The sequence below is a fragment of the Carlito syrichta genome, unplaced genomic scaffold (genome assembly GCF_000164805.1).
Source record: "Carlito syrichta isolate Samal-C Ts95f unplaced genomic scaffold, Tarsius_syrichta-2.0.1 Scaffold303749, whole genome shotgun sequence".
Lineage (NCBI taxonomy): Eukaryota > Metazoa > Chordata > Mammalia > Primates > Tarsiidae > Carlito > Carlito syrichta.
The window spans coordinates 739,038-761,419 of record NW_007247845.1 but is presented as its reverse complement, the minus strand read 5'-3'; the positions used below and the strand labels follow the sequence as shown (position 1 = coordinate 761,419).

At 36.9% G+C, this 22,382-nt stretch overlaps 1 protein-coding gene across 1 annotated transcript in view; it reads right to left on the bottom strand.

Moving 5' to 3' along the window:
* The window catches only part of PCGF5 (polycomb group ring finger 5), a 58,846-nt gene that overhangs the window by 15,307 nt on the left and 21,157 nt on the right, over positions 1-22,382 (bottom strand). The window contains exons 4-8 of the mRNA XM_008059174.1: positions 19,235-19,290; positions 19,061-19,120; positions 16,777-16,925; positions 7,553-7,651; positions 4,773-4,862 (exon numbers count right to left, since the gene is read on the bottom strand). Coding sequence (XP_008057365.1) covers positions 4,773-4,862; positions 7,553-7,651; positions 16,777-16,925; positions 19,061-19,120; positions 19,235-19,290 — 454 coding nt within the window. The remainder of the gene's footprint in view (positions 1-4,772; positions 4,863-7,552; positions 7,652-16,776; positions 16,926-19,060; positions 19,121-19,234; positions 19,291-22,382) is intronic.

The window sequence follows — 22,382 nt, the reverse complement described above, 5'->3', positions numbered from 1 at the left end:
AGTGCTTTTTTTTTAGGTGTATTTTCTCCCACTAATAAGGAAAAGATCAACGCAAAGCTTGAGTACAGAATCTTGCAGTGGCAATTACTATGAACTGAAAAATTTCTAAGGGCTAGCTGAGTCTGACCAGATGTTTCTTTTGTTTCTTAGAGATAAAAATCTTTGGAAGATGCATCACAATGGAGATAAGGGGCTAGGAAGGGCAAGGGCCACAGAAAACCAGCTGAGCCTGAAGTGGAACTGCACCAGGATGAAGGAAAGCACTGACAAGGGGCCTGTATGGTGCAGGGAATACCTCACTATTCTTGAAAAATGGAGGCAAAATCGACTTTCCTGGGATTTCTTCCTAGGAGGGTAGAAATAGGGGGAGGTAAAGGGGTGGTTAGAAGATAAAGTAGCCTTGTCTTAGGTAAAAGATTCAGAGGGACAGAGGGTGGCATCCAATATGATGACCAAGAAAACTACAGATTTACCATCGACAGGAATAAGAGCATAGAACACATGAGGAGATATCCCACGGTAACAGGCAGAATAAAAAGCGAAGATGCCAATTTCAGCCAAATCTTTATAAAATACAACTCCATTATATCGCAATTCCATTCTACAGCTCATCTAGAAGAATAAATGGGTAAAACGAGCCAACACAATTTTATAAAGAATGATAATAGGGATTTTGCTCCCAACAGGTACATTATAATGTGTATCATAAAGCAACCCAAAAGACCCAGCTATTTGCTTTATAAGACATGTCTGGACTTCATTCAAATTTATCTCAAAGAAAATGGACAATTGAAGGGCTTTAGACATGGGTGTTATGTGGCCAGATTTTTATAAAAGCTATATAATGCGTAAGGCTGGCAGCAGAATAAGACCTGCTCAAAAGAACAAAACAGAACGCCCAGGAACATATCCATACATATGTATATTTCTATATACCTATGTATACACATGCATATGTGTATATATGCATGTGATATATACATAAGTATACATATGCATAGATAATGGCTACATCTCAAAAAAGGAGGTAAAGTAAGGATTAGTCAATAAACTATATTTCTAGTTAAAAAACAGAATAAATTAAAGTCTTAACCTTGTGTGAGTGTATGTGTGCAAACTAAATCAATCTCAGGTTCATTAAAATGTTTAATATTAAAAAAAGTAGAGCAAGTTAAAGAAACACATGGTGGTCATTAGTTTAGGAAACAAGCTGACCCCAGCCCAAGGCAGAAGTAGTTAGCCAGTAGATAGAGTAATAGCTTTTCAGACACCCTGGCATCTTGCTGGCAATGGATGGTAGAGATGTCTCTTCCCATCTTCCCATAGTCATAACAAACATGCCAGTAGGGGTTTGACAAGAAATAACAGTTTTACTGTTACTGCTGCATTTGTCCACGTCACTCCAACTGTCAGAATTCCTCTATTAATATTATAACTTGTGATTAATTAGAACTTGAGCAAAAATTAAAATGTTTAACGGAAAATAAATGAGAAACTGAGGTTCAAATAAAAAATTATCTTTGAGATATATTTTGCATAACTATTGCCTTATCAAAGACAGAATTCTCATTCAATATACTTGTCAAACCAGTGTTTATTGAGTGTATGTGCTGGGCACTGCTCCTATGTATTGTAGACTCAGCAGTAAACAAACAAAAATCTCTGTCCTCAGATTGCATTTTACATGGGGGACTTACAATAAAATATAAATCAGATGCGTGTCAGGTGGCATAAAATACTATGGAAAATAATAAGGCATGAAAAGAGATGAAGAATGCCATTGGGAGAGGGGGTGTGGTTTTAAGGGAGGTCAGTGGCCTCACCAAGAAAATGAAATAGAAAGAAAATTCTCCAAGTGAGCAGGTAAAGGGAGCTAGTTAGGTGGATACAGGGAGGACGCAGAACGTGAGTGAGAAAACAGAGGCCAGTCAGTGCAGCTGGAGTGCTGCAAGCCCCAGAGAGAGAGTGAACGGTGGGGTTACAGAGGTACCTTGGTGGGGGCCATCCTGTAGGTCTCTGGAAGAAGGACTCTGGATTTCATCTAAATGGTATTGCTACTGCAGGAGCAGAGGAGTGGCATGTTTCAATCTGTTTTAAACAGCCAGCTCACTCTGGTTACTGTGTGGGGTGAGGAGGACAGGTGGGAAAGGGTGGCAGTGTGGAGCCCAGCTAGGAGACATTTACATTCCTCTGCAGAATGGTGATGGTGATGGCTTGGACCAGAGTGGTGGAGGTATGCGGCAGCTAGATTCTGAGTACGGTATTTTGATGGTAGAGGCTACAGAATGTGCCAAGGATACATGAAAGAAAACGAAAGTAATCAGGGCTGACTTCAGGGATTGTGGTCTTAGCAGGTGGAAAAATGCAGCTACCAATCTTAGAACTATTGAGATTGTGATGACTGAGGGAGAAACAGGTTTGGAAGAGAGCATCCAAAAAATAGGTTTGTTACAAAAATGGAAATGGGCTAATGTATGACTTTACTGCTGCACTGAATGTAAAAGATAAGTAATTGTTCTGTTTATTGGTTTAGTTTTAACCTAAATGATAAATCTTAAGGTGTTGAACCACATTTTTGAACTTTTATTAAAATAGTCCCTAAACAATGAATTTAAACCACTCAGAAATGTGTAATCAGAGATGTAGTTACAGTAAAGACTAATTCAACTCACAGGATGTTAATAAAAATGTCTATGAATTAGCTTCTTCACACTGAGACATTAGAATAACCAGCAGTGTGGGCAGCTCTGGGAAGGGCTCTTGGGAAGGACCAGTGAGCACTAGCAGAGGTCTTGCAGTGCTTAACACCTCTGCTCTTAAGGCAAACCTATTCATCACAACGATGAGTTCAAACACAAAAACACACTGAAATGCCAGCTGAACTATCAAAGAAAGCAAAGATTACATTCAATCCAATATTAGTATTATGTGTAGCATCATCATAGTCACTCCTCAACAGTGTTGTGTAAAAGAATTCACTACCTCTGCAATCTCTACCCGGCACCTGGAACATTTTGGTTGTAAGGGTTAAATGGAGATGATGCAGGTACAACCGTTTAAAAAACTATGTCACAGAAAGGCATGTAGTAATTCATCAAATATAAAGACAATTACATTTAAAGAAAAATGAACCCCCAAAATGTTTGATGAGTTCTTTAAGGGCACACAACTAGCTAGTGACTGGTATTGGAATATAATTTTTTTCTTCCTGCTCTTGAGTTCTTTCTATTAATGGCTAGAGCATTCAGCCTCACAAGGCAGGCTTCCCCCATGGCTTTCCTAGTTCTCAAATAGGAAAAAAAATTCTCATGTAAGAAGTTAGGTGCTTTGTATGTTATCATATCAAGACATTTCTTCTGAAAAAGAGACAAATATCCTACCCATTGAACAGCACAAAAAAAATGGTATTTTGAGGCCTGTTTTATATGAGGTCCACAGATGTTTATATTCGGTGTAAGCATATTTTTAAACTATTGTAACATGACAACCCTCAGTATACCTGGATTCTATATTACTTATCCTGGTGTGAAGTTAAATTTTGTTTGTGCTATATTGTATAATTAATTTACATTTTCATGAGAAAATGTAATAAAATCTAGCTTGCAGAATAGAGAAATTAATACACAGTTTAAATGTATGACGTATTGTTCATAACCACCACAGAATCTTAATGTCTGAAAGATAATCTGTGAAGTTATCTAGTCCAACCTTCTAGTCAATCATAGTTAACGTTTATTCATGCACTAAGATTATGAAGACACTTTCTGGTAGTATTACCACCATATTCCTCACTCTCATGTATCAGCCTTACAATCACTATTGCCTCAAATTTCCCTAATATCTCATATTACTTACAAATTAGGTGTGCTTGAACCTAGAATTGACCCTCATCAAAGATATAGTTCAAAATACAAAATTCTCCTTTTGGGCTTATTGGTTTTCTCCTCCTTTGAATCATTTCTCCCATAGTGCCTAGGGCCCAAGACACAATAATCTAATTCTGGCATCAGAAACTACTGCAGACTCACTTACCCTAGGATCTGATTTTATACTTTCAATGTTAAGGAGGTATCTGGAAGATGATTATCTAGATTCTGCCCTATCTGTCCCTTCTACCACAACCCAAAATTAATATTTTTATTTTTTTTTGAGTTGGAGTCTCACTCTGTCGCCCAGACTGGAGTGTAGTGGCCGCTCCCAGCCACCGCAGCCTCGACCTGCTGGGCTCCGGCGATCCTTCCGCCTCAGCCTTCCGAGTAGCCGGAATTACAGGCATGTGCTACCATGCCCGGCTGATTTTTTTATTTATTGTAGAGATGAAGTCTCACTGCCTAGGCGGGTCTCGAACCCGCGGGCTCAGGCAATCCACTTACCTCAGCCTCCCAAAGGCACGGGATTACAGGCTGAGCCACCGAGCCCGGCTAAAATTAATACTCTTATCAACCATGAATCACACTTAGCTTCTCCCAACCCCAGTTCATACATTTAAATGCCCCAATAATTAGGTTTTTAAAAATATGCTATCGTCTCTGTCTTGAGTTTAGTAGAATCCTGAACAGATTTAGATGGAGTTTTAATCTCACCTTAAGTAAACAAAACCACATTTAACACAGACCTTGTTCTTATCCTTGGGACCAATTTTCACAGAGTGCTGGGAGAAACAGTAAGAAGAGAAACCAGTTTCTTCTCCTTCCCAAGCTACTTAGTTAAATTTAAGTAACATAATGGTATATAACTAAATATACACATAGGTAAAGATAAAAGCAATTTACGTTTTCGCCTCTTAGTCGCCATCTTGTCATGTAGATGAATTCCATAGTATGATCCTTCCCCATAATTTCACCATTGCACAGCACATCCAACTTTAAAAAGAATAGTTATGGATCTATTAATATAAATAATGTTGAATTTCTAAATATTTTATGCACTTCATATACATTTCAAAAAGATTCAAACAGAACAAAATAAAAGTATCCATTATATAACTAGAACACTCAACATTCTTATTGAAAGCATTTGTCCTCATAAAGTACAAATAAGTAACCATGCAGCACTCTAAAACCTGTCTCACATACCAGTACACCTCAAGTTCATACAAATAATTTATAAAAGCTATGTAAACTTTCTTAGTCCATATCTCTGACATGTCTCTTTGGGGTTTTCTGACATATTTCTGGAATCCATCCCTTACTGAATGAGAAGAAACTGTGGTGACCTCACAGTTCCTCTCAGTTCCTTTGGCTTCTGAATTCATCTCTCCGAATTCCTTTACCTTCCCAAGATTTGAAGGGGTTGATTTCTTCTCATTAGTTTGGATTTAAAGAGGGAAATGAATAAATATGGATACAGTGATTTTGGAGGGCTTTTGAGGCGTATCAGAATTTTCAGTAATTACCAATAGTTACTTTGATGCAAAAGTCAGAACTATGCCACAGGTCTGCCTCTCCTAGGGGCTGGCCGGCTTCTCTGGCAAGCTACACAATACTGATGGGATCTTCTTCTCACATTGCACAAAACTTCAAAAAAGGGTTGTACTTATCAATGCTCACTTTTCCCTAGATGCAGGAAACAACCCCCAATCCTTAAGGCAGCCACGGGAAATGTGGTTATAATTCATTAATTCAACAAAGCATAATTAAGCAAATGTTTACCATAGGTCCCTATAAATAAAATAAAATTTCAGTTCCCTAGTTATTAAAAACACAGTGGCAAGATTTAATTTGAAATGTAGAGGAGGGAAGACAAATGAATTTAAATAACTCTGTGTCTGGCTAGATAGCAACTGCGGTTTTAAACTCTAAGTCTAAAATGAGTATAGTCCCAGTGGTATTAGACACACAAAACTAAATTATTGATTTTTGGTGATTTATGGTGACTTGTATGGACCTCAAAATGTTTTCCAGACATTATTTTATTAACTCTTAAAAGAACAAAGTAGATAATTTCATTTTCTTTATTGCTTGTCAAATAAATTTATAGGCAAAGTGAAGGGACATGATTAGGACACAACTGCTAATCAGGTCTACAGCTTCTCTCAGGGCCATTTAACAATGAAGGTATCTGCTCCAGTTCACAAGGCTGTTACAGAAGTTTCAGCTGTCAGATATTTCATTAAATCATCCCCCTACATGCTGGGTAACAAAGTAAGGGGGAATGATAAATACTCATAAAAATCATCACAGAAAAAGTCCTTTGCATTAGGTATAGATAGGAGGTGTCAGTGAACTGAGCCTCTCCTTCCTTTCCATCTTTGTCTGTAGAGAAATACAACACATGCCAGAAGTAAGACTGAATGGTATAATAGTTCTTTTAGCACTAACACCTTCCTAAAAATTAGAAAATGGAAAACTCAATCATATCAGACTTAAAAGTAAGACATTAAAAATTGCACATGGTATTTTGCAAGAAGGAAATACGGTGTAAAACCAAATCATAAAAACAATTTTATTGTCTATTTTCCACTGTAATTATATCTATAAACTGTTATCATTTACTTTTGCTAAGTATATTGGGCTTTGATATTTAACTTCCACAATATTTTCCTAATACAGGAGTTAATGTCTCTAGATTTTAAAAAAATATTTGTAGAACCAAACAAACCATAATTACAATTTTTAACCATGGACTAGTTATCTGAGAGAAATATTCAAGTAAGTCCAGGATTGGATACTTTCTCAAAACACAGGCAATACCTGTTCATGCCTGTGTTCAAATCCGACCATATTTTATTTATCCTATGATGATTCCACGGTATACATATTACTGCAGATAAGCCAGAAAAACTATGCTGCCTTTGATGTCTTTGTTCATATAGAAACTCATCCTGGTCTTTAATTTTCTAGATATTACTATCAGAACCCAAAGGGGAAAAAGAGAAAATTAATAAAAGTTGTAAGATTGCCATTTTTATGGCATGTTTCCTTACTATGTTATAGTCATACCATTAAGATAAAAAATATTCTCTAAACATTGAACATACAAAAGCTATGCTGTGATCCACATCAGGACAATTTATTTCTCCTGTAAACAAACTGGTACAATATGTTTGTTTTGCCTAGTGCTAAATAAAATCACTTTTGCATATCATGGAACTACACAAACATTATTTATAAAACTTATTTTGATACAAAGACAAAATTTTACATTCTGAAGAAGTCTATAAACAATTGGCAATAGTGGATCTCAAAGATCTCAGACAAAAAAATGACATGTCCTAAAGCATGTTGACATTTAAAAAATGGATCCATTTAACTTATTTATTTTAAGAGTACTTAATATTAAGTTCTTTACATATCTCATTCTAATTATAAAACACTAAATATATTACATTAGTATCATATTTTACCCAGAATATGTTAAATTAGAAAATACATATTACAGAGCAGAATAACACATTCTAAATCATACAAATTAAATTTTAACATAACATAATTTTAAAAATAACCAAAGTTTACACAAAAATTAATTTGAATATATTTTCAGTTTTTTAAAAAGAATTTTACTTCAGATCACAATTAACAAAATAATCAAGGTTAGATATTTTATAACTTACCTCATAAGAACTTGGAAGTTTTAGTTTTAAACTTAAAAATTTTTTAATAGTTCCAACAGTTACACGTGTAGAACATCGAATGAATTTCTTCATTAAACCCTAGAGGAAATAAAAATTACTAATTAAAATATTCTACCTTGCTTTTAATGAAACCATAGGTACCACTTCCACTATCATTTTGAGTATTTTAAAAATATATTGTGAAAACATTTTAATTAACATCTTTTTAGTACTTATGAGTAATAATGTTCCCAATTCTTAGATACTCACATGATACTCTTTAAGAATGCATTATCATGTGTACCGGGAAAATCCTGACAAGTAAACAATCTGTTTACCTCTAGACATTTTGGCAAAGAAAACATCGTGAGTTTAAGTACAAAAGAAAAAAAATAACAAAGGTTACAAAAAGCATATAAATATCTTACTAAAAAATATCACTTCCGAAAGAATTAGGGACATTGTCTAAACATAATCTCATAGCTTTCAAATAATTTTAGAAAGAGCTGTGATTTCAAATGGGACTCGAGAGAGCCCTAGGGTTCAACAGAGTGAGGCCAGTTAGGCCACAACATGCCCTAGCAACTAAAAGTTGTGTAGTGTGGACTCTAAGTTGGGGAGGATCATACCCACTCAGTGTCTGATGGGCTGTGGCAGTACTTTACTGGAAAAACAAAGTTCTGTGTGCCTTGACATGTCTCATTTGTAACTTGGAAGAACAGTACTAATTTACTCTGTAAGCCTGAAAACAACTAACCAATCCAGAATGAACACCCAAAATGAAAACAAGGCAAGAAAGGTTATAGACATAATAAACAGAACCAATTTGTGAGACAAAATTATATTCCACAATCTTAAAAGTTATCAGAATACTAAAATAAAAACAATACAATCTCTTACAGCTATTACTCCTGTTTATATGTATGGGAAACTAGGTCAGCATCTGAAACAACATCTAAGTGTTCTTAAATTCACTCAGTCAAAAGAACTCCGTCAATGTTCACATCCTAGCAAATGTATTCCTAGCAAAACATATTTCCAGGCAAAGACCAACATAAAAAATTCACAAATGATACTAAGTCACAATTCAGATGGCAAAGTATCCATTAAAAGAAATCAGAAGGCTGGACAGAAAAGGGAAGCTCATGCCTGTAATCTCAGCACTTTGGGAGGCCGAGGCAAGAGGATTACTTGAGCCAGGAAGGTCAAGACCAGTCTAGGCAACAGAGTGAGACCTCATCTCTAAAAAAAGTAAAAATAAAAATAAAATTTGCTAGGCGTGATGGTGTGTGTCTGTAGTCCCAGTTACTCAAGAGGCTTAGGTGAAAAGATCACCTGAGCCCAGCCAGGATGAGGTTGTGGTGAGTTGTGATAGGGCCACTGCACTACAGACTGGGTGACAGACTGAGACACAGACTCAAAAATAAAAAAAAAAAATAATAATAAAGAGTACAGAAGTTAAGAGTTATATCCAAAGCAAAGCATACTTCCAGTAGGAAGACTGATATTCTAAGTAGCAAGAAAAATAAGAGATAAAGTCCAAGTGCAAGTCCTTCTTCTCTCTATTACCCGCTCACATTATCTCAAACACCCCAAGGTTTCCTGTCTATTATCTTCTTGCTCCAAACAGTTTATAAAGAATAATTAGCACATTTTTATAAGCACCAGGAAAGCTGGAGAAGAATGTGAGGGTATAGGTTGAGCATCCTAAATTCAAAACTTTCCGAGTGCCAACATGACACTCAAAGGAAATGCTCACTGGAGAATTTGGATTTGGAATGCTCAACTGATAAGCATGTAGAATACAGATGTTCCAAATCTGAAACACTAAGCGCTTTGGATAAGGGAAATTCTACTGGAAGACCTTTAAGTGTATTTTTTATTTGCAGAGAAATCTCAGAAGAACCTCCAGAAATGACATTAGCATCACTACTCATAATCTTACAAAAATTATTAACAATTATAGAGATGTCAGAAGAGTTACAGAACATTTTTAAAGGAAGGCAAAAGCTTGTTTCTGGTATTTACAATTCAATAAAGTTTGACATCAATCTAACAAAAATCCAATCTGAATTATTTAATAGTTAATTTGTATGTACTCAGAAAATAAAAATATAATGAAGAAACATCTTCTCGTCCCAGAAACACTTTTTTTTTTTTAATCAAATTAACCTTGCTCTGTTTCCCAACTAAGGATACCTGGAATTGCTGTACAGATTTCTGAAAAGTAACGGACATGTTTTAAGAGGGGCAATGATGATGAAGAGTGCTCAGCACAAGGTGAAGCGGATTGGAGGAGAACCTTAGAGAGATGCTGCTGAGAGTAGTGCTTCTTTCCTGCCATTTTCATTTTACAACACACATGAACATGGAAACATTCGTACTACACACCGGAGGTTAAAAGGAGACTGCTACCAAACAGCAGATGTCTAGCCTGGCCCTGCCCGGCTGCCCTGATGGGATCAACACTTTAGGAACATCTGGATATTTGAAGAATTACATAGAAAAGGAAAAAGCACATACATCTTTCAAGGTATTACCTTTCCCCCTTTCCCTAGCACAATACCCTTAGCTTTCTGCCCTGTTCCCTCCAACTCAGGCCAGAAAAGGAACAATTCAAATAAGGAATCTTTCTGCTTCTAAGTTGGTTACATTGGAGGCCTTTTATTTTTTAATCCTTTATAACTTTGGTTTTGAAGTCGGGTGGTAGTGGTCCTTACTGCAGCAAGTCAGGGGAGTTTCCAGTTTTCCTAGGACACAGTCCAACAGGTTCTAGCCTTTATGATAACAACTCTCGAGTTTTTGGTTGTTGCTTTTTAAACTCAACCCCCTTGCAATGCTTAAACTTCTGTCACCTTGAGAACATTATGACTAGTGTCTCTGACAGCCAAAGCAATTGTCAAGCTTCATTTTATTTTTTTAATTGAAATACAGTTCAAATACCATAAAAGTCATCATTTAAAGTGCACGATTCAGTAGTTTTTATAATATTCACAAAGTTGTGCAACTACTACCATTATCTACTTCCAAAGCATTTTTACCATCGCAAAAAGAAACCCCAAATCCAACAGTAGTCACTTCCTATCCTTCCCTCCCCACAACCCCTGACAAATGCTCATCTACTTTCTCTATCCTAGTATGGACATTTCATTTAAATGGACTCATACAATATACGGTCTTTTGCATCTGGTTTCTTTCACTTAGCATAAAGTGTTCAAGGTTCATCCATGCTGTATAGGTAGCATATGTACATACTTTATTCCAGTTTATGACTGGACAATAGTCTAATAGATAGATATATCACATTTTGTTTATCTATTCATCAGTTGATGGATATTTGGGTTGTTTTATGCTTTTTGGTTATTACGAATAATGTAGTTGTAAATATACATATACAAGATTTTGTGTGAACATATGTTTTCAACTCTTTTATAGAGTAGTCCCGCCTTATCCATGATTTCACTTTCTGTGGCTTCAGTTACCCAGTCAATATTTTGCTTTCCAAAAATATAAAATGAAAAATTCTCAAAATAATTCATATGCCATAAACTGCATGATTGTCCTGAGTAACAGGATCAAATCTTGCACCATCCTGCTCTATCCTGCCTGGGACCTGAATCTTCCTTTTGTCCAGCATATCCCCACTGTATCAGGTTACCTGCCTACTAGTCACTTAGTCATCTTGGTTATCAGACTGAAAAAATGATACAGAAAGGGTTCAGTGCTATCTGAGGTGGCAGATATCCCCCGGGGTCTTGACACATCTCCCACACAGACAGGTGGGGACTCCTGTATGTGACCATATACTTAGGAGTGGAATTCCTGGGTCATAGAATCCCTTGCTGCTTAACTTTTTGAAGAACTGCTGAACTGTTTTCTACAGTGGCTGCAGCCAGCAATGAACGAGGGTTCAATTTCTCCACATTCTCCCCCCAATGTTTATTGTTTTCCTTTTCTGTAAAAAAAAATTAGAGTCACCCTAGTAGGTGTAAAATGGTATATCACTGTGGTTTTGACTTGCATAATCCTCATGCTTAGTGATGTTCGCACATTTTCATGTGCTTATTGGCCATTTTTATATCTTCTTTGGGGAAATATCTATTCAAATCCTTAGTTTATTTTTGTGTTGTCCTTTTGTTGTTGTCCTGTAAACATTCTTCATCTATGTGGATACTAAAGGCTTATCAGACATGTGAATTACAAATATTTCTTCCTATTTTATAGATGTTCTTTATTCTCTTAATAGTGTCCTTTGATACACAAAAGTTTTTAATGTTGATGAAGTCCAATTTATTTATTCTATTTTTTCTTCTGTTGCTTGTGCAACAAAATGACACTTTTGGATTTGGGTTTTCTTTTTGGAATGATGAAAATGTCATTTCCAATAATTTACTGCCAAATACAAGGTCATGGGAACATCTCAATTTTGTCTTCCTTTTGGAAGGTTTTAGATTTTTGATGAATATAGAATTATTAGTTGACAGATTGTTTTCTTTTTTTCAAGACTCTGTACATGTTGTCCTAGACCTTCTAGCCTCCACAGCTGCTGGTGAGAAATCAACTACAATCTTATTAAGGATATTGTAATTTCAACTTCATAATACTTTAAAATTATTTCTATCTTTTTATTAATATTCTATATTTGGTAAGATCATTCCTGCAATTTCAGATGGGTGCTCAGACATGGCTTTAGTTCTTTGTACATGTTTAAATAGATGATTTAAAATTTATGTCTGACAAGAGCAACGTCTGTGCTTCCTCAGGGACATTGTCTATTAACTGCGTCTTTTCGTGGGCCATAGGATCTCTGTATCCATGGTTCTGCATTTGTAGATTCAACCAACCACAGATCAAAAATATTTAAAAAAAAACAATAAAAATAACAATACAAGAAAAATAATACAAATAGAAAAACAAAACAGTATAGCTATTTTCATAACATTTTACTTTGTGTTAGGTATTATAAGTAATTTAAAGATGATTAAAACTATACAGGAGAACAAGTGTAGGTTATATGCAAACACTATACCATTTTATATAAGAAACGAGCATTCGTGAATTTTGGTATCTGCAGAGGGTTCTGGAACTAATCCCCACATATACTGAGGGACAACTGTATTCGCATATCTCATAATTTTGTTGTTGTTGAAAACCAGACATTTTAAATAATATAATGTAACAACACTGGAAATCAGATTCCTACCTGCCCCTGAGATTTGCTGTTGTGATTATCTGTTACTATTGCTTCTTCTTGCTGTTTAATGACTTTCCTAAACAAATTCTGTGAAGTCTACAGTCTTTACTATATGTGGCCACAGAAGTGTCTGCCTAGAAGTCTGCTAATGATTGAACAGAAATTTCTTTACACACCTGGAGCCTATAAGTCTCCCAGTCTTTGCTGAGGGACTGTGTGTGTGTTTTAGGGCAACCTCCAACACTCAGCCAGGCAGTTGATAACTCTGCCTTGGTCTTCACTTCCTGCTTGTGCAGAGTTGCAAGGTCAGCCAGAGATAAGAATTTAGGGCTCTCCTACATCTTCCCTGAACATGTGCACACTCTATGTATGCACTTTGCTCTCTAGATTCCGAGTATGTCAGAACTTTACAAAGTTCCTACAGAAATCTCATTATCCAGCTTTTCCTTTAAAGCTTTTTGGTTAGTCTATTGTTTATCCAAATATCATCTACATCTCAGGCAGTCATGAAGTTAAAAGATTTGCCTGTAGTTGTTTTTGACAACAGACAACCTTGGCAGTGAGGTTTCCCAGGGAACAACTAGACAGGCCACATCTTGACAATTCTTTGGTAATGAGGCTTTGAAAGAGCTCCAACTCCGTTTTGCCCCTTTGGTGCCTGAGAGGCTGCAATGGGAAAGCAGGCTGTTATTTTTCAAGGCTATTGCAGAGCTGGAGAGTGAGGGATGGGACTGAGGCAAGTTAAAATGTCACAAAACTCATTCTTTTTACAGAGTTATTCATTTTCTTGATTTAATGCTCCATAGGAATCTGCAAGCCTTTGGTTAAATACAAGGGCTCTAAAAAAGTTGATCCTAATTTTTTTGCCTGTTTTTTTCATTGCTTTTACAGAGAATTTCAAAGATACTTAACTCTACTTTTATTGACAACCTGCTCTTGACTTTGACTTTTATATTACAAAAGCAGTAGGTATTTTGTATAAACTATACACACAACTACTTCACCACCACATTCAAGAATCACACTCCACTGCATAGGAATGAGATGGTTGAGAAGGCTATAAAGCAATACAGACATTGTGTCTCTGCCACTAAGAGGTTTACAATCCACTTTCAAGGACAACACACACGTCAAAAAAGACACAAGATAATATCAGTGCCTAGCACCCTTGGGAGCACTCTTAATAGACAGCAAACTAAGCCCTAAATGAATGACAGATGTAAATACTACAGAATTTCAGAGAAGGGATTCGCTAAGGTGGAAACAGCAACACAAAGACTAGGAATCTCTGTTTAAATCTTGACAGACTAGGATGGAGATGAGAAGAGGGAAGAACAAGCCTAAAAGGAAGGATTGTTCAAAGTTTTAGCGGCCTTTAAATATTCATAATACAGGCCTTTATATACTTTGGATACAAATCCTTTGTCAGATACATGGTTTCCAACACACACATACATAAAAATATAAACTCATACATAAGCAACAATCGTTTGTTTTGAAAGCAAGGTTCACTGATGGATTTAATAGGAGATAAACTTATCAAGAGAGGGGCTTCTTAGCAAAGGGCCCCAGAAGCTACTGTAAGGAGTTATGAATTAATTCTACAGGCCAAGAGGTGGAAACTATGGCTACGCTGTCAGGTCAAATCTTGCTGGCCAACAATTTCTGTAAGTGAAATTTTATTGGAACACAGATATGCCCACTCACTCAATACTGTTCGGGCTGCTTTAGTGCCGCAGTGAGTAAGTTGCAACAGAAACCATTGGCCTATATAGCCTAAAACATTTCCCATCTGACCCTGAAGTTGGTCATGACCTTGGCCCTTACCCTCTGCCTTACACAAACTCAGGTAAGTGGCCCTAATCCTAGATAAAAAGAGAAATTAAAGACACAGAAAACATCCAAGAAACCACTTAAAAAAATCTAGGTATAAGGGAGTACAGCACTAAACTGGGGGAAATTTTGCAGGACTTAGTGACATGTTGAAAGAAAAGAGTAAAAGGTCAAAGATGACTCCAAGGTTCTCAACTTGTGTGAAAGATAGTAGTCATAACCAAAACTGTATGGTTGGAGTAAAGTGAGGTGGACATATAATGAATTTGCCTTTAGACATGTTAAGTTTCAGGTGTTAGTGAAACTCTCAATTGCTGTATTTAAAAAGTTAGAGATATAATACTTTGACTTGGGAAAGATGGCAGGGTTGGAAATGAAGATTTAAAAGTCCCCTGCATAGGTGAAGTCACAAAAAAAATGGAAAAGACTTTCTAAAATAAAGTATTAGGACATACTCACATATATCAAATAGGAGGCAAGGCACAGAGTCAGTGGAGACAGAGAAAGATGGTCTGGGAGAAAAGGCATGAGCCAGGGTAGCATAGTGAAAATCATCTGTAAGCTAAGAATGAAGGCACAAAGATGAAGGAAAGTCTATAAAAGAAAGTGTGAATGGATAAAAGGTCAACTGAAACAGCAAAGTGCCAAAGATGTCAAAAAGGATAACATCAAGCAGGGCCAGTTAATTTTTCAGATGAATTCACAAAATTCAATGTTTTATACTTTCATATTAAAAATCATGCAGAGTAGACTCCACACTTACTTAGAAGATATTCAGCCTTTCCAATGACTTAACTTTCACTGAAATACTCATGTTAAAGGATGAGTTAAAGGAGGATCACACTCTCTATAAGAAACAGTGTCCAAAAAAGGGATCATAGACACGACTGGCAAAGAGAGAAACACAGAGTTACAAAAACCCAATGAAAGGACTTACTAAAAAGAAAAGGTGCTGCACCAGACCATAAAAAACAACAGAAAAGACTGCAAGGATAGAGAGGTATAGTGGTTACTTCCCTAAAGATGACTGTACCTCATTACATACCTTGTCCCAATCCCCCTTAATTAAGTCAGTTATTTTGTCTCCTCACTGCCTGTATGTATAAGATCGAACCAAGTTCCCTGAGTGAAGGATTTTTTACTGCCTAAATCCACATAGTGGATAAATATTCATTGCTTTACTATGCTCGTATATGCTCTTTATTGTAAGTTGCTGGGAAAACTTAATCTGAGTTGAAAAATTATTTTTCATTTCCTATCAGTAAAAAATTCAACCTACCAGCCTACAGATTTACAGAGAGGAAGTAAAAGAAAATTAGAGCCAATAAGCATAGGCATTTGAACAAAACATAGAATAAAAAGGGAAAAATTATATCTCAGTGGCTGACATTTGCTAGGCTAAAGAAACAAAAAAGTCTATTTAAAAGTGGAAATAGTGAATATTTATAATGAAAATGAAAGTTGCTTGCAATAAAGAAGTAGAAAACATTACATAAGTAACACCACTTAAAGACCAAAGAAAATCAATAAGAGTAAGTAGGGTGTTTTAAACTTTCTATAAAGATCCTTTAAAAGAGGTTCAATTGCAGATACACAGGGAAACAGCATTAGAAATGGAGATTACATAGGAAATAACAGAGAGCCCCCGGAGATTTAAAAGTTTAGGAGCACTTTACAACATCCAATTTTACTTCAAAACTACTTGATTATATTATTCATAAAATACATTAGCCATGATATGGAAAGCTTGTTGAGTTACCAATAAAAATTCGAGAAATAAAGGACAAAATAAGAAGATAATGAATAAAAGGATTAGAGTCACTGCCTGACATGAAATTCTCTGAGTCTAAGTTGGTTATCACTAAGTTGGTTAAAAAGCAGGGAAATCATGCATATGAACTCCCAACGAAGGTATAAAAGGAGGCGGCGAGAAAGTTGTGATTCTCCATATTAGCCACTAGGTGGTGGCATTGGCCCAGGACACTTCAGTCATGGAAGTTGAAAAAACAGGTGGGTGGAGTAAGCAATTGCTGGACTATCCGCAGGCACAGGAATGTCAAAGAATGGCATTGTATTTGATTATGTAAGAAAAAACCTTGAAAGCAAACACTCTGAGACATTAGAAAATGTGTCAACAAATTATCAAGGGTTTTACTATGAAACGACCATAGAAATTTAACTGTGTTCGTCCACTCACCTTTACTACATTGTCCCCCGATTGTCCATTATTTCGTAAACAATCTAGACATATAGCAATTTGTGGGTCACTTCTGTGATAGTCCTTGTCATCTTGATTTTCATCACCTTCTTCATCTACTTTAGGCTTGTCAACTTTTGAAGTATCATCTGTATAATTTAAACAAAACTAAGTTAGCTATAACTCAAAGCTGATTTTTAAGCAACAACACATTGATCATCAACACAAAAACAACTTTAAAAAGCACTTCCTAACAGTTTTTTAAAGAATAATCGAATTTTAATATCTTTAAAAGCTCCAACTAATTCAACAATGAAAATATTTTTTAAAAACCATTGGAGACATTAACATAGCCTAAGATTTCTAGGCTCACTGGGACATCCAAATGAAAGATTCAGGATGCGGTCACAGAGTGATTACAATCATTGATGAGAAAGCAAACAGGACATAAACATACTTCCAAATCCTTCCTTCCTTCCTTCCTTCCTTCCTTCCAAATCGTTCCTTCCTTCCAAATCCTTCCTTCCTTCCTTCCTTTCCTCCCTCTCTCCCTCCTTCTCTGTCTCTCTCTCTGAACCAAAATCCCAGCTTCAAGATCCAAATTCTCCACCCAAACTAAAGACCAAATATAAATACTTTAAGAAGTGAGACAGTGGGAAAAAGGAGATAAAGTTCACAAAATAGGCCACAGCCCCTCATAAATTAATCTATGATATACAGAGTCGCAGAATACATCTAGCACACAACTTCTGATGATAATGTCTTGGACTCCTGACCTCTTGGACGGGTAGTCAGAAGAGGAATATTTAACTAACTTTATACTATATAATTTTTATTATAGCACTACTATATTTGCTTGTAACTGTCTAACTGTAATGAACATTTGGGTTTTTAAAAAGTCTTTGTTAAGTCATCTTTTTGGTCAGGCTTAGCTTCTTTGCCCATTTTTTTTTCTTTTTGCTATAGATAAAACATTAGTCTCTTGCGACCTAATTCCCATCAACAAAACTACTCTCAAATCTCCCCTGCTCTAGAAAAACAGCCTTGCACAATTAAGTTGAACTTATAAAACCATGATCTCCATTTTCCAGAAAAATAAAGAGAGATGGCATCCTCTCATCCACTTTAATCATGCATATACTTGACAATCCTATGCTCTTATGGGAAAGCCAAGGTTGGGAGACTGAGCACACAAGTATGCCTAGAAGGATACATGCACATTCTTGAAAAACTTCTATGGCATTTAGAATATTTTGAATTAATTCCATATTTAAAAAACAATGAAAAAGATACTATTTCCTTGTAATTTCTGATATCCTTTTGTGTGGATAATATAAATACTAAGCCCTTGCTCTGTTCAGTAATGCTTGCCACTTTGCTGAAATTATTATTAAATATCACTGGCCAGGTCTGGTGGCTTACACCTGTAATCCCAGCACTGTGCAAGGCTGAGGCATGAGAATTGCTTGAGCCCAGGGGTTCAAGATCAGCCTGGGCAAAAATGCAAGAACCTGTCTCCACAAAAACAAAACAAAACAAACAAAAAACCCCCCAAAAACAGCTCTGCATGGTGGCATGTGTCTGTAGTCCCAGTTACTTGGAAGGTTGAGGCAAGAGGATCACTTGAGCCCAGGAGTTTGAAGCTGAAGTGAGCACTATTGCACTCCAGCCCAGGGGACAGAGCAAGACCCAGTCTCAAAATAAATAAATATACATATATTTTAAATTACTGATTGCTGCATCTCCAAGGACCCAGGGGATATATCTAGACACAGCATAGGTGATAGGAAAAATTTCCATAAGCACTCAGAAATATTTTCTAAATCTCCAGGACATTTAGGTTTGTACCATTTGAGCTATACCTATAACAGCTTTGTTCCAGAGTTCAAAGCATAGCAAAATCCCCTGATCTGGCTCTCAGCCTCGTCTCAGTTCCCTTTTCTGTTAACACAAACATACAAAATAGATAAAACAAAAATCCCCTCACTGCTTAGTTACCAGCTACGGCTATTTCTCATGTCAGCTTCTAGCCAATTTTCTCTTTCATCTCCCTTTTTCTCTTCCCAAAGTCCAATTTCTATTTCCAATGACCTTCAACTGGAGTGACTCCAGAGGTACATACATTTATATAAAATCTCATGAAAAGAAATGGTTCATAATGTAAGTAGAGAGATATACCAATCTTGCGCAGAAAAACTGTGAGCTTGAAGAGAGATCTTAGTTTACCAAATCTACGAAAAACTGATCAATTTGAAAGATACTGCAAGATATAAGAAAAAGTCACCTTGTCCATTTTCTTGAGGCTTATTTTTCTTCCAAAATTCAGATTCACGCTCAAGTTCCTCTAATTTAAAAGAAAAAAAAGGACATAAAAACCATAGGAACAATCATGAAATCTCAAACATAAATGTTGATTCCATAAAACACAAAGTCTGCAAGAACCTGAAGAGCAACTTACGTTCTCGTAGTCCAGGGACCAGCTTAAATATAATTTCCTCTAACGTATTATCCAACCTTTGAAAGAGGGGGAAAAGAATACACTAACAATGAAGACGGCAAAATCCAATATGCAAATAGCTTGAGATACATATCTTATAGATATTACAAAATATGGGGCACACACAATTTTAGCACATCCACTACAAACTCCTCTGCCCAGGAGCACACTATTTCCAGTCGTCCCCGGTGGTAGGCTGATTACAAAATGGTCCCTGTCCCCAGCTCTCTCTATAGTTACAGCTTTGAGCATGACTTGAAATTCCTCCCTTCTCTAAGGGGTGCAGTCTGTTTCCCCACACTGAGAATTTGGGCTAGCCTTGAAACTTACTGAGGCCAACACACTGTGGCATAAATGACCCCATGCATAGTTCTAAGCCTAAGCCTCAGGGGCATCACATGCTTTGAGCATGCTCACTCTCTCTCTTGCAATCCTGCTACCAAGAGGACGAGGCTGGAGGATGAGACATCACATGGAAGAGCACCAAGTTGCCCTGCTGAGGCCACCTTAAGCTAATTCATAGACATCCTACCCTCCACAACAGGTGACAGAACCCAGTCAAGATCAGCAGAGCAGACTACCTGATGCACAGTTAACTGCAGCTGCATAAGCCCAGCCAAGACCAAAAAAACCACCAAGCTATTGCTTCAAAAAGTAACTTAGGAGTGGTCTGCTGCCCACTGATACAATAGTTGATACACCTACTCTTGAAATCCCTATCATGACTCAGCTCTTTCCTACATTGAAAAAAACTTCCATTCTTCCATAGACCATTTAGTTGTCTTCACATTTTTTTCCTCTTTTCTTTTGTCTCGTGTTTTCCCCCCCTTATTTTCTTTTCTGCTATCTAATTCCTCCTTTTCATGGCTTTCATCTCTTGTATCCTATTCTCTTGCCCCCATAGCTCCCTCTTCTGGCTTGATCGCTTTCATCCTGTTCAACAGCATGACTCTCCTTGGACTACAAACATAAATGTATAGTTCTCTCACATCTAGAAAAACCAAAAACCTTTGTTTAACTTGACTCATTGTCTTTTCAAGCCATTATTCTGTTTCTCAATTTTTTCTTCTAATTAGAAAAAATTTGAAAGCATAATCTCCATTATTTCTGTCATATACTATGTGTTGCTTCTTTTACTCTATTGAACTCTTAAGACCATTCATAACTTTCATATCGAATAGATTTACATTTTTTCCAAATTAAAGTTTAAAACTTTAAAAGCTTTAAAAAATTTTTCTATTTCTCCTATATTATTCAGTAGCAGTGTGATAGTGTTGTCCTAGACGGTCTCTCTGAAAATTTCCTTTTCTGGTTTTCTTTTTTTCTGTCCTTTCTTTGTTCCTAATTAAGTAATTTTCTTTTTCCAACTACTTCCAAATCTGAGTATTCTCCATGGCTCTGTACTCTGTACTCTTTGCCCTTTTCTACGGGCTCTCTTCCTTGGGATCTCAGCCACTTTTGTGCCTTCATGCACTTTTTGCCCTCTACTGGATTGCTTCCTTTCAAACACGCCATTATTTCTCCCAAGTCAAAACAAAACAATGCACCTTCTTGACTGTACTTTTGACAACTCCCCCTCCCCTATTTCTTTGTTCTCATTTGTAGCAAAAATCCCTGAAAGCATTGTCTATAGTCACTGTTGCTAATCCTTTTTCCGCAATCCAATCAGGTTTTTGCCTCACAGCTTTAAAGAAGGTCCTCTTGTCAAGGTTGATGGCCTCCATGTTGCTAATCCAAGATGACCACGCTGTCTTCTTTGATAAACGTACTTTCTTCACTTGACCTTTAGAGTTCCACATACTCCTGGATTTTCTTCTACCTCCCTGGTTGTGCCTTCTCAGCTTCCCTTGCTGGTTCCCCCTCTTCTCCCTGAACATTTAATGCTGGAGTGCTCCAGGACTCAATCCCTGGTCCTCTACTACTGTCGCCTCTCTGTACTCTCTCCCTTAAGTGAGCTCATCCTGCCTTAGGGCTTGAAATATCTTCCATATGCTGAAGACTACCAAATATTTATCTCCAGCCCAGACCTCTTCCTTTGAGTCCCAGACTCATGTATCCATTTGCCTACTTTCTCTCTTCTCTGAAATGACTGATAACTCAACACGTCCCAAAGTTGCTCAATCCAAAGTCTTCCTATCTCAGTTAACGACAGCGCCATTCTTCCAATTGCTCAGGTTAGAAATCTTACAGTTATGATCTACTTTCTTCTTTATCTCACACTTTATATCCAAACTCATCAGCAAATCTTGCTGGATCTGCATTCGGCGTATATTCAGAATACGACCACTTCTTGTCCCCTCTACAGCTAACAACTCTTTCCAGGACCACTGCAATTACCTTCTAACTGGTCTCCCTGCTTCTACTCTTGACTTGGCATATGCAGAGAATATATGAATATATAAGAATACAAGAATACATGCTATATTCTTAACACTCTCAAGAGGTTCCTTTAAGATGAAGTCGGTCAGATCATGTCAATTCTCCAGCCAAAATCTGACAGTGGCTCTTCACACCCTGGACGCATTATCTCTTTGCCCTCATCACCCACATTTCTCTCCCTCCCTCACCACCCCCGGCCACCCTAGTCTCACTGATGAATCATCATTCCCTTTTGGCAAGTTGATGGTGCACTCCTGCCTTGGGCCCTCTGCACTGGTGCTCCCTTTGTGTGGAACAGGTGTGCTTTCTTCAGACCTATCCATGGCAAACTCCCTCAGCCTCCAAGTCTTTGCTCAGATTCAGCTCACTGAGGCCTATCCTCGCCATCTTATTTGAAACTGCAGTCTGTGTCTCCCCTACACCCTGCAAGACTTTTCTCTTTCTTCTCTTTGCATTTTTCATGTTCTAACATACTAGGTAAGCTACTTCTTATATAGTTTCTTGTGTCTCTCCCTACAAAAATATTAACATTACGAGGGCAAAGATCTTTATCTGTTTCATCTACTAATGGACCTTGAGTGCCTAGAAAGGTGCTGGACATAGCAGGCATCCAGTAAATATTTTTGGATGAATCATTCCCTCATGGAATTCTCCATCCTCCCACCATCTATAGCTGTGATGCCCAACAGAAATATAATGTGGGTTGAATATGTAATGTACAATATTCTAG